Below are 13,610 nucleotides of genomic sequence, written 5' to 3'. Positions count from 1 at the left end.
CGTAGTGTCACTAGGATCAGGTATCCCACCTTAATCCTTATACTACATACCTATTTGAGTTATCACTTAAGGCATGATCCACTTGTATATCACATATACATGCTTAATTCACATAAGATAACCATGGAGCTTTATTTATTGGATATGAGTAAATGCCAGAATTAAATAACAATTATTTTATTCATCAAACAATGTGTATCTTTACAAAACAGCGAGACTCCGGAAGAATTAGGACACCAATCCTAACAAATAATCCATTGCATAACGAGAACGCATCATGCCGCCATATGCTTCATTTGAGTGGCATTTTGGTAATTTTGGCGACTTATTTGATTTTGATGCTTTTAGGCTTCATTCTGACTCCATTTTTGGTATTTTTCTTCTATATGACTTCATTGGTCCTCGGGATGATTTTACCTATAAAAAAAACATATTATGTATAAGAATTCTACAAAATTGATAGAATTAAGGATAGAAAACTAGCTCTTTTTGAAAGCTTTCAACCAACCGGTTGGGTCTCAGTAACTGATGTATTGTATGCCTTGCGTCTACGTTTTGTTCTTAGGCCTTGTTTACGCAAACTAGGTATGATGATCGAGGCAGTAGTCTTCATCTATTTTACCACATTGTCGGGATGAACATGTGCTATCGGCATCTGAAAGCATAATCTCCATGATATTAACGTCTTTTGAGTCAACTGTAATTATCTTCTGTCCTCCAAGTGCCGGTTCCGAAGGACTACGAATATCCTCGATGGTGTTAGAAATGATTTGGAGAGTGAGGAAAACTGAGTTATCCTTTGCTCTCTCAGCTCCTCCAGAGAGATCTGATGCAATATCCTTCAGCTTTAGATGGGCCACGAACATCCTCAGTCACGATATGAGGCAAATCGGTTTCGAGTTCTACATCTACATCATCAGAATTCGCAACATTTTTTCCTTGCAGGTGCGTTAAAGGCACTGTAAGTAAACGTACAAAATTGTAAATAGCATATGTATAGGTTCGATGGAAATTGTACCTTCAGTAGTTGCCCTAGATATCCCATCATAGTAAAGACATCCCACTGTACATCAACGACCTTAGATTGGAGGGTATTGAACTCGGACTTAATACTGGCCTCAAACTGATTCATGCAACCCTCCAATCGTCTTATTTCTCCCATAACTTTAGATGCCGATCAGACTTGAGGTCAACCTTAAATATATATATATATATATATATATATATATATATATATATATATATATATATATATATATATGCGCCTGAAGCCATTTGAGCTCATCCGTAACCTAGGTATCCGGTATTCCACAACATGTCAGATGTGGAGAATTGTCAACGTTGATGTTTGGTCTACGCGTAGGCTCCGGAGAATTGTCAACGTTGATGTTGGGATAGGAGGGACCTTCTTCCACTCGACTCATCTCAACATCAACCCAGTTCTGGTCTTAGTGGTCATCGTGTCCATGATCACCCTCATCGTTACTATGATCCCCTCACTGTGGACGTGATTCAATTCGATGTCATAATCACCCTCGTCATCACAGTAGTTGTGATGGCCCCCACCCTTAGCACAACGATCATCACCCTCACCAACAGGCTTCAATGGGAGGACACATACTTCAAGGGTAAGAACTATGCGATGCATATGAGCTACTTCATCCTCCATTGGTACCAGTTGTACCATTATAACGTGACTTCCCTGCATGTGACAAGTTAGGGTCATAAGCAACATACGCTTATAACAATATATATATAAAAAATTAAATCCATTACCTGTCGTGGATTGAAAATATTTCTGCTTATGTTGGGTTTTTCCTGCTTTCCCATCGAGACAAATGTGGAATGGCTGTCTCACTAGTATGAGTTGCCACGAGGTTTTTGAGCAAAGAAATCATCTCATACGCCCACACCTACAAACATGAAGATCGAATCAAATCATGTAAAATAATCGACAATAATGGAGAAGGAAACATGCATAGAATATGTATGTAAACTAACTTGTAAGGCAAATAAGAATCCGTACAGGCTATAGCTAACGTCCCAAGTTCTACTTGATCGATAGCATCGATGAGAGCTCTCTTAAACTACTAATTTTCTTATCAAAAATCACATTACTTTAGTCGTAGTTGCAAAATATCTCTCAATCATCCATAATACCGAGGATGGTATAGTCAAACACTTGCTTCTTCTCCCTCCCCATCATGACTAACTATACAAAATAGGCAAATGCCACTTTCACCACACCCTTATCACTCCTAAAGTCTATAGCAAGAAAATGTTCCTCAGCATGAGTCTATTTCAATCTAGGCCTATTGTTGAAGTATAGGTTTCTAAGTTTGGTAGGGTTAAGATTATTCCGTACCACTCGCGTCCATACCCTAAACCCAGTGATAAAGTCAAACTCATCCTTGCTAAATGATACCTTAGACTAAAGCAGATTAAAGGAAATTACATTTGGTCTATTATCCATAACCTTCTTGAGAAGTAGGTGATGTATCAGTTATCCATTGAGGGAGAGAGTACTATATAGATGGGTCTGTGTATGGTCTACCTAAACATGTCTAACTGGACCCTCGTTAACTTCATTTGGATCACCATACAGGTCTTAGTCAGATGAGAACACGAAGATAATGGAGCCTTAAAGTATCCTACTGACTCGATCCTTGGCTTCATAATAATTACCTAAATGTGCCATAAAACATGGTACAATGTTAAATTCCTTAGTGAAAGAAAAGATCCATAAAAAGGACAAAGAACTTTGTGAGAAAAAAGCCAAATAGCCATCACCAAAGTTATCTGGGTGTATTCACAATATCTTGTGAAGTTTGTAAAGTAGCTTGTGTTGTGCTCTCTCTTGTTTGTCTCATAATGTTCTATGTCTTGAGAAGTTATTTCATGAGACAAAAGACAGAAATCAACTCAACTTTATGAGACTACAAACTGTCTTTTATCTCGTAAAGTTGAGTTCGTAAGTAAGTCTTTTGTCTCGTGAAGTAACTTTACAAGACAAACTTATAACAGTACAAGAAAAATGAGATAGTTTGTCATTTGTATTATAAAGTTATATATGTCTTGTGAAGTTACTTGATGAGACAAAAGGCTTATCAACTCAACTTTATGACACAAAAGACTGATTTTTATCTCTCGTAAAGTTGAGTTGATTTCTGTCTTTTGTCTCGTCAAATAACTTCACAAGACAAACTTACAATATTACGAGACAAACGAGATAGTCTGTTGATATATGTCTTGTGAAGTTACTTCACAAGACAAACTTACAATATAACGAGGCAAACGACAGAGAGTTTTCACGCTATTTTACAAACTTCCCACTATTGTGAATACTTCATAAGACAAACATTCGCAACAACTTCACGAGATTTTGTCTCATGAAGTTCAATACACCCAAAAAATACGAAATCAAACCCAGACGAACATTCACCCCATTACGCCATATATTTTACAGGTTCTTTTAAATTCGTTAAAGTTCAAATAATGAAATGGCAAATATGTTGTTGACAGAAAAGAATTTAGGTTTTTCAGTACACAATCCTACCAGAAATCACACAAACTCCCCCTATAAACAATAGAATCGATTCATCATTTAGAAAGAAAGAAAATAAAAAAAGTAAATGAAAAAGGTACTTGTGTACCTTTTGTCAAAATATGAATTGGGTGAAGGAGAAATGGAAGATATCCAACCACCACGAAAGGTGAGTCTTTTTTACAGAGGTAGGAGAGTTTTGCGAGAAGATAGTTCAACAATGGTTGAAAACTCAACAAGAAGAAGAAGTAGAAAACCTTAACTTCCACAAAAAGATTAAGTCTTTGCGATAAGATTTATCTTTTTGAATTTTATTGAGGGGAAAATTTGTATTTTTATATGGTGGATCCCTCAACTTAAAGTTTCAAAAGTTGGAAAATAGGTTAAAAAAGTAGATTTTAAAAATGAGTTTACTTTTAAATGGAAAAAAACTTTTTGGATCAAAATCGACAATTTTCCACTTTTTAGTGGAAGTACTGTCTTTGTCGGTTTTCATCGTAGGAGTAGTGTTTAGGGATGTTGTAGGTACGATGGTCAATCTCTTCAGCAGCAGGGTACGGCTCGAGGAGGCCTCAATCTCTATCGCCATCATCGATGTTGGTCACCAGCGGGATCACACCGTGAACGTTGAAAATGTATCCGATATGATTTCCTGCCATGAAAAAGGGTTAATCTGAACCGAGAGAGGCGCAGATAAAGAGAACGGAGCCAAACCTCGATGGGGATAAAACTGTGAAGATTAGATCAAAATTTCAAGGCATCCATGAAATCAATCAAAATAGGGTTTTCTTCGTTGTTTTAATGTAACCGCCACAATGATCCCCTATGGCTTTTGTTTACGTCTCATCTGTGCAAAAACAAGTGCCTAATTTATTAATCCATCCACCATATAAAGGAACAATAGGATTCTGATAGACCAACTCAGGGTCACACCATTTGAACTCAAGAGAGAAGCGCCCCACTTTGTACTAGCTCTTGGAATTATAAAAAACCTTGGCCTGCTCACTATTTTCACATCTAAGGATGGCCCGGTCTAATAAGAAGGGTTAATAACACAGAAATAGTTGATATGTTGCTGAGGGCTCTATTGATGTGATACCAGTCATTGTGAAAAGATTGTCTAAATACTATGATGGATGGGTCGAGGTTGGTGCTCGTTGTTAGGTAGGGAGCAGACTTGGTGGCTAGAGGCTGTCTCTTGTCGAGAATAGCACTATAGGAGAGAGGACCCTTTTTATTAGTGACCGCTGGAGGAGGATGAGCCTGTTTAACAGCATTAATGATGGTCAAAGAGGGAGATGAAGAATTAATGAAGCGATTTAAGAAGTCTTTCCAACCTCTTCTATCTTCTTCAATATGTATAAGTAGTTTATTGAGACCTCCACTGTTTTTCAAGTTTGGCTATTTCGGCTAAAATCCCCTTTCTATTTTGTGTTTCTTCAACCCAGATAGTTATTCCCTCTAAGTGAGTTTCTTTGAAGAAACATTGATTCAATGGGACATAAAAGAAGCTCCTTGAATCGATCAGTTAACCAATAGACAGTGGAACTTTTGACGAAGATGAAGAATGATCTGCTGTGAGTAGTTTCAGTTATTTTCGTGCGGGAGCCCCAAATCGGGCATCGAGTTCAATGGGGAAGTGTTTCTTTTCGATGATGAGTGGCTGTGAGGATGCGATCGACATCTTTGTAGAGTTGTTGGGGAGGTCATGTTCGGAGATCTTTAAAGATATGAGCCCTAAATTTATTTGACGCCACAATTATGCTCTTCATTTTTTTCCTGTACCCTCTTCCGATAAAAATATGTATATTACATTTTAGATCATTTTTATTGATTTATGGATTACTTTAACACAATGTGCCAAATGATGATTTTTTTTTTTAGTAAAGCCAAAGAATGAATACGAATATAAATATATTTTACTAAAAGAAATGAATATATATTTAAGGTCATGTAGTTTTTGTAATTAGAAAAAACAAACTTGCTGCAAACATGTTTCAACGATATTTTTTTCTTTTTAATTATATTTTATTATTACTTGGGGACTTTTTAATCATTTAGAAAATATTTCATATTTACATTCATGAGGAAAACATAAATATCTTGATTAAAAATTCCGTTATGCTATGAAACAATAAATTAATTTAATTGATGAGCAGATATGTTTTCTGGTTAAATGTGTTTGAAAATCTTTATACCATAACATAATGAAAAATATAAATTTTGAATATTGTAAATATTTGAGATGAAATTTGAGAGTTACAAAGGAGATAATAATAAAAAAAAATACATTTGATGAGACTAAAATAAAAATTATAATGTAAGAAGTGCCATATCTTTCCAATTTTTTATTTGTTTGAAAAGAGTTCAACCCCACTTTTGTTTCTTAACCGGAAATGAAATGAAAATTAATAAAAAGAAAAATATAATTGTTTTAAATGACAATACTGTATTTTCAAATATGATAAAATGTTATTATTTATCGATGATAAATAATAATAATTATTAATATAGATTTATCATTATCAATATATCGATGGATGTCTATAAATAATTTTAATATTTATCATTATTTATTACCGATAAACAATCTGAACCGTAAAAAATTCTTCATCTTCTCTTTCACGTGTTCCAATTCTAATTTTCTTGGGACATTACCCAAAAGAAATCGACAATTTTAGGAGGACTTAAGACTTTTAGGACGAGTTTTCGATTTAAGGACCGGACAGATTTACATATGAAATGTCCAAATTGCCCCTTAATACTCAACCCAGAGGAAAATCTCATTTCACGAAACACTCCCACGCGAGAAGACGCCCAATCTCAGACTCTCTCTCTCTCTCTCAGCCGTCTCCAAGAGACCCAACCGGAAGAGCTATTGCCGCCGCTCGATCGCCGTTGCTCTCGTTGGTCCGGCTAGTTGCGCGCCGCCGCCCATTCTCGTCAGCAGCCCTCACGTGCGCCACATCTGCGGTTCTCCTTCCGTTGACGATCTCGTCGCCGGTGGTACAGTGCTGTTCGCCACTGCGGTTGCTCCTTCGACTACCGCCGCTCCATTGCGCTTCACCGGAGTCTAGTTTTGGTAAGTTTTTGGTGGATTTATCCCAAGATATTGAGTACCCAATCAGTGTCCTGCCTATTGTTGCTTTAATCATGACTGGACGGTAGATTTGAGGTTTGGAAGAATTTTGAAATCAAAAGCAGCTGTCCAGCAGTCTTGAGGATTGTTTTTGGCGAGTTATCGGTAAGTTTTCGTTGGGTTCTTGTTTAATCTTGGATACCCATTAGGTTTAGTTTGAATTTAATGTTTGCCTCTGATATGTGAAGCTTGGATTTGAGTTTTTGAAGGTTTTCGAGGCTGTCCAGCACGATTGGAATTTGTTTTGATAGAAATTTGGTGAATACTTTAGGTTCCAAGGCTCTTTTGGATTATTTAACAATGCCATAAATTGGGATCTAACCCCTAAACTGTTGTGTCGATTTTGGGACGTGTGGAATTGGAAGGTTGGAGTTGGTTCTCAAATTAAACCTCATCGTAGGGTTGATTCCAGAATTTTCGTGGGCCAAGAGAGTTTAATTTGTTTGGGTATATTGAGGTAAGTAGCTTGACCATTGGAAATGCCTTGTGTCATTTACATATCTAGTTTACAAGAGAAAATTGGCTCAACACATAGGAGTTTACATGAGTAAATAAAGGATGTGTTTCTGTAATGTGAGTCCTCCACGAGCTTTAGCTTGAGTTCATAGGAGATCTTGAAGCTACTGTAAAAGAATATCTATATGTTTGAGATCTGAAATCCTAAATCTGAATATTCTCAGGTGCATGAATAGTTCTTGTTGCATATCAGCCAGCGATCTGTTTTCAGTTACTACAAATTTTGCGATCTTGAATCTCTAGCACTGGTATCTTACATGTCGAACAATAGCAACAATGTATCCATCACGGTTTCTGACAATGAGTTGGACGAGTTGGAAAGGATGCGTGTTCGAGTTCGGAGAAAGAGAAAAAAACAAGGGAATCGAGTCAAGAATGAGTTGGCTCCTCGAATTTTTAGAATGATGTTGAAGTATTGGTTGGTTGTTTTCTTCCTTCTTGCTGCTGGATTGCTTTTGTTTGAGGCAACAAAAATTGGTCAAAAATCAAGGCTGGAGGCGAAATCAGAGCATAGTGGCATGACGAGGGCAAAGTTAGATGATTCGAAACTCGGACCTGTGATGGAGTCGGGGTTGGACAATAAACCAGATGGGAATTTGAATAGACTCGATCCAGTTACTAGGATGGTTTCCGGAATAAGAGAACGTAAGTTATCATCAACCTTGCAAGAACCCTACATTCCCTATGATCTGTTTGATTTGTCTTTTGATCTTCTACTCGTTAGGTTCTGATCTTACATTAGAGTGGTTGGAGTTTTGAAAGATGAGGAAGCTGCAGGATCTGAAATGCATATGTTTTTTCAATTCCTTACTGCACGCCCAATTATTTTACTTAATTTCTCACTGGAAATTCATCTCTCCTCGGGCACTTTGAATGCGTGTATGTGTGTAAGAGAGAGGGACATGATCTCTGATTATCTTGGTGTTACGGATGCAGAAGAACTGAAGTTGACATAAATTTTTGGGTTGTATCAGGTTGCTTGAAACTTCTGCCACCAAAAGAACTTGAGCAATTGGATATTCCTGTGCGTGAAGGTTCGCCAGTTCCAGAGATTGATGTGAACTACATAACTAATAGTGACAGTTCATTGTTAGTAGATAAATTTTCCTTGTCACGACAGAGCATGAATGCAACAAGATTTAATCTATTTACTGGATACCAGACTCTCGACCAAAGAGAAAAAAGTTTTAAGGTTATTAATCAACTTCTCACTAATTTCTTTGCTTCCATGGAATCCATGGAATCTCCTTTGTCTAGAATAGAAAATGGGTTTTCAAGTTTACCATTTTTCTCTTTGCTCTCAAGCTCTAGAAATTCATTGGTTACAGGTAAATAGAACTGTTGAGGTACATTGCGGTTTTTACAGTGATGATGGGGGTTTCAGAATTTCTAATGAAGATAGAACTTTCATGCAAACATGCACTCTTGTTGTGTCCACATGCGCATTTGGTGGTGGAGATGATCTTTATCAACCTATTGGAATGTCAGAGGCATCACTTCGCAAGGTTGTTATATATTGCTTTTGCTATTTTTGAATTGCCAATTGTGCATTTAAGTTTTATGTTCATTCTCTTATCATCTTTTCAAGAGTGCATTTAGTTAAGAGTATTTAATAAGGGCGTATATAACTGATGCAGGTTTGCTATGTTGCATTTTGGGATGAAATCACTTTAAGTGCACAGGAAGCAGTGGGACATGTTATTGGTGAGGATGGATTTATTGGGAAATGGCGTGTTGTGGTTGTGAGGGATCTTCCTTTCACTGATCAAAGATTGAATGGCAAAATCCCGAAGGTAATAAGTTGCAGAGTGAAATTGATCAGACAATCAGATGCTAGGGTCTGTTGCTGGATTCATGACTGCTCAGCATATCATTTTTGTTTTCACTAATTGTTGTAGTAAACAAGGCATATTTTGTTTTCCATTCGGCATATATGGGATGAAAATATTTTCTTCAACATCTGGAGTAATATAATTTGCATGCATGCCTCATGTCATACATTGAATGAATCAGACCACAAAATCTTGCTATTAAGCAGCAAACTTAACTCTAAGAGAACGTTTTTTAAACCAGAAAAAGCAAGATTTCCATGCTAGGTTAACATTTTTTGTCATGTTCAGCTCGGCACAAATTCTCAGTCTCTCTTCAGTTGATTGTTTTCACACTACTGGAAGCTGTAATTTACAATTCATCTCTTCAATTTGCCACATTTATAAACTTGGCTATATGGATTATTATATCACGTGCTGCTGTTATCAGATGTTGGGTCATCGTCTCTTCCCTAATGTGAAGTACTCCATTTGGGTAGATTCAAAGTCTCAATTCCGGAGAGACCCACTAGGAGTGTTTGAAGCTCTTCTTTGGCGTTCAAATTCTGAACTTGCAATATCACAACATGGAGCTCGTAGTAGTGTCTATGATGAGGCTGGAGCTGTGGTCAAGAAACATAAAGCCACCCCAGAAGAAGTCGACGTGCAGATAAAACGATATCGTCATGATAACTTCCCAGATGACAAGAGATTTAATGGGCATAAAGGTATTGTAAGCTCTAGCTATATTAATTAAGTAGGTCTAATAATGATAACCTACAGTTTACTTCATGACTGGATGCCTTTTTTCTTTGGAAAAGGGTGAAAACATCTCAACTTAGCTCTAACAAGATGGAGTAATATTTGAATTACTCCATCTTGTACTGAAATTGTGCTACTATTTTTGCAGCTCTTGCAGAGGCCTCTGTTATTGTTAGGGAGCACTCTCCCATGGTGAATTTGTTCATGTGCCTTTGGTTTAATGAGGTGGTGCGGTTTACTTCCAGGGATCAGCTTAGCTTCCCATATGTTCTATGGCGGTTGAAACTTGTTAAGAAAATTAATATGTTCCCCGTTTGCATTCGCAAAGATCTTGTCAATAGTATGGGCCACATTCGCAAGGCTAAGCCTCTGAATGTAAGCCGATTGTCTTGAGATACTTTTTCACTCCATTCTTTTGAAGCCTGCAAACTTTGTATTTACCTAATTCATTCTTTAATTCGTTTAGTAATTATGTGCTCTTAAATCTATAGAAATCTCACTAATTTTCATTTTTTTTCAATTAAACATGGAATTTGAACCATTAATGTCTTGGTCAAGGACATATGGTTTAATCAATTGAGTTAAGCTCAAGTTGACAGAGTATGATGTGGTTTTTTTTTAATCAGTAGTTCTTTTTCTGTTAGTACAATAAGGGTAGGGGAATCTACAAATTTTTTGGTCGTCAATACATCTGTATGTTAGTTGAGTTATGCTTGAAAATTTTATCAAGGTATATAAATATGAAGATATTTAAACATAAATCTCGTCTATAGAGACAAATACACTTCATTAATGAGTAATGTAAAAAATGAAGCCGTATCTATGCAATAAAATACAGACTATATGTTGAGAATACTTTTGTCAAAATGATTTTTGAGCCTTTGTTGGGCTCTCTACTACTGAAGGTGTAAATCGCAAGGAAGTGAAATGGTGGCCGAAAAGATGCAGTTTCTAGCTAGTTTTTACTATGTAATTGGATTCATCTGAGTTTCCCTCGGTTACATCTGGTCGCTAGCAATTCTGTAAATTGAAGTGTATTAACTATGAAGATGCTTCTTCTAAGGTTATTTGAAACAAGAATTACTTCCATTCTTTTGGACATTGGAATATCGATATTTTCTTTTGCATAGATTTGCGAGTCTTGCCACATGAATGGAGCAGTACATCCAGGGATTTGGTTGATCAAGCATATTCAAAGTTTGTGAGTTTTCTAAAACACATTTATGATTGTTTTAGTGATGTGACTGTCAGTAATCTGAAAGTTTCTTGCTTCCTTGAGTTGGTTAATTCTTCTCTGGCTGTGTGCAGCAGCTGCAATCTGCCCATATGAGACTGCATTTTGACATCATGCTTTTAGATTACTAATGGATGCGTATCTTGTAACTATATAGTATTATTATTCACTATGTTTATGTACTTGTTTTGATAGGTCAGTATAATTTTTGTTACTTTGGAGAAAATTGCACAAACTGATCCAAAATATTCTGACATTTTTCTTTTTGAAAACTATGCAGCTTTCCAGAATAAGTATGCCTTACAAAGTCAATCTTACACCTTTACTGGAAGAATATATACTTTTTTTATGATTGCTTAAACATCTCGCATGCAGTCTCTAGGCCAATGCTGTGCCTACACTAGCAAAGTTCAATCACCAGCCAAGTGAAGCTTATGAGCAAGCTTAAGCTTGACACGACATATAAGTATGATTATATACTTTGTAACTCATTCACGCTGGTAATGAGTTTGTGTAAAACCTCCAATAGTCTACACTTATAAAAGGAAGGGTAAAAAGGGAAGTTCACAAATGAATTTGGTTAAGGAGTAGAGGAAGAGGCTGAAACCGTTTCAACAGAAATGAGAAGGGATTGCGTTGGAGAGGGGACCACAGGGGACGACAGAAGAAAGGGAAGGAAGTTCTGAATAAGGAAGAGGAATTCTTCATGGAGAGATTTCCTCAACATCTCTCGAAAACCAGCTGGGTCCTTTGATGTTTGCTTATTTTCTATATATTGCTTTCTTTTTCTTACTGTAAGTTGTCGTTAGTGTTTTGGTTTGCTGAATTGTTGGAAGACATTAAAGAGCTTTGAAATATAGTTTTGCCTTTCTATTCTTCTTCGGTTTGATTGTCTGTGCGTTTAGTAGAAAGAAAGAAAACTGTAGGTTCTTAACAAAGTGGTATCAGAGTCGCAATCTTGGGAAAAACTCGCACAATGACTCAGAAGCAATTGGAAGAGAGGATGGACACTGCTGAGAAGGAGATGGTGGGTCTGAGAGAGCTATTGAGTGGTTTATGCAAGAACCTCGAAAAACTTATGGAAGAGGTGCGGGAAAGCAATGTTGTTCGACGGAAGGAAGAGACAACTATCGCCGACGGAAGCACGATCAAGGTGAAAGGGAGAATCGATGAAGCTGAATCGTCTCGATCCTTAGGAGTGGGAAGCACGGATAAAGTTGACTATAAAAGGCTTGAAATACCTCTTTTCACAAGGGAAAATCCGGAATCATGGGTTTACCACGTGGAGCATTATTTTGAGATACACGAGCTCTTCGATGCCGAGAAGGTCAAGGTGGTTGTGATCAGTTTCGCACCCGATGAAGTCGACTGGTTCCGCTGGAGCAATAACCGATGGGCCATTACCATCTGGGACGAACTGAAGAGGAGATTATTCGAACATTATCGGAATGTGGGAAAGGGAAGTCTTTGTGCGCGACTACTCAAAATCCGACATGGGGGAATTTACTTGGAGTATGTGAAGAAATTCGTCACTTATTCGACACCCTTACCAGACTTATCTGAGGAGGTGTTGAAGGATGCTTTTATGAACGAATTGGAACCGGCGCTGCAAGCCGAATTGATTAGTCGAAATCCCAAGTCCTTAGATGAATGTATGAGGGAGGCACAGTTTGTCAACGCAAGAACTTGGTTTTGAAGTTGGCTCTAAAGGGTATCGACATTAGTGGGCTGAACAACAATATGGGCCAACACGGGAAGAAAGAGCAGGGCGATAAAGCCCAAAGTCGAGTCCAAGAGAGTTCACCCATGAAGCAAGCCGCGATACTGGTAAAGTCGATTCCCACGAAAAAGGAAGCTCCTCTGAAAAGGTTGACTGGTGCAGAATTCAGAGACCGGCTAGATAAGGGGTTATGTTTTCGTTGCAGTGAGAAATATGCACCCGGGCACAGGTGTAAGATCAAGGAAAATAGGCAACTGATGCTTTTCATTGCCAATGAAGAAGATTCGGTGGTCAAAGAGATTGCAGAAGAGGAAGAAGCACTCGAAATGAAGAGTACCGAGGTGAAGGAAAAGGCAGAGCTAGCCTTGAATTCGTTACTTGGGTTCTCAGCGAAGGGCACCATGAAGCTAAAGGGGGAAATAAGAGGTAGGGAAGTGTTAGTGCTCATAGATTTCGATGCGACGCACAATTTTATTCATCATGACACAGTAAGGGAACTTGGGATACCAGTGGAACATCATAAGAAGTTTGGAGTGGTCATCGGAAATGGGAGTGAAATAGAAGGCAAGGGGATTTGTAAGGGTGTGGAACTAAAGCTCCTGAATTTAATAATGAAAGAAGACCTTTTGGCAATGGAATTGGGAAGAATGAACGTGGTTCTGGGAATGTGGTGGCTATGCACGACAAGGTTCATGGGCATACATTGGCCATCTTTAACAATGGATTTCTGGTCTAGGGAGGCTCATGTTACTTTGAGGGGGGGTCTGTTGCTCATAAAGGCCAAGGTGTCATTCAAGACCTTGAGTAAGCAATGGGAGGGAAGAGGATTTGGGGTTTTTAGTGGACTTCCAACACCTAGAGATCGAATGTGAAGGAGAGACAAAAGG

At 37.8% G+C, this 13,610-nt stretch overlaps 1 protein-coding gene across 10 annotated transcripts; it reads left to right on the top strand.

The window, feature by feature from the left end:
* The first annotated feature begins 6,260 nt into the window (after positions 1-6,260).
* LOC120083005 (DNA-directed RNA polymerase subunit beta (DUF616)) lies at positions 6,261-11,880 on the top strand. 10 transcript variants are annotated; one of them, XM_090316292.1, is made up of 11 exons: positions 6,348-6,626; positions 6,713-6,788; positions 6,893-7,140; positions 7,364-7,844; positions 8,174-8,391; positions 8,528-8,704; positions 8,837-8,992; positions 9,459-9,735; positions 9,918-10,144; positions 10,900-10,970; positions 11,284-11,880. In XM_090316292.1, exons 4-11 carry the CDS (start codon positions 7,457-7,459, stop codon positions 11,294-11,296), a joined length of 1,527 nt encoding a protein of 508 aa, XP_090172418.1. In that variant the 5' UTR covers positions 6,348-6,626; positions 6,713-6,788; positions 6,893-7,140; positions 7,364-7,456; the 3' UTR covers positions 11,297-11,880. The 10 variants fall into 10 exon arrangements, with proteins under 10 accessions (XP_038894399.1, XP_090172420.1, XP_090172423.1 ...); XM_090316293.1 differs by having other exon boundaries at positions 6,289-6,788; positions 11,379-11,400; XM_039038471.2 differs by lacking the exon at positions 6,893-7,140 and having other exon boundaries at positions 6,261-6,788.
* The last annotated feature ends 1,730 nt before the right edge of the window (positions 11,881-13,610 follow it).

This window comes from Benincasa hispida, chromosome 8, assembly GCF_027475165.1.
Source record: "Benincasa hispida cultivar pf3 chromosome 8, pf3_genome.v1.1, whole genome shotgun sequence".
In the NCBI taxonomy this organism is placed as follows: domain Eukaryota; kingdom Viridiplantae; phylum Streptophyta; class Magnoliopsida; order Cucurbitales; family Cucurbitaceae; genus Benincasa; species Benincasa hispida.
Note: the sequence above shows the minus strand (reverse complement) of the source record. Positions and strands in the feature narration are given on the sequence as shown.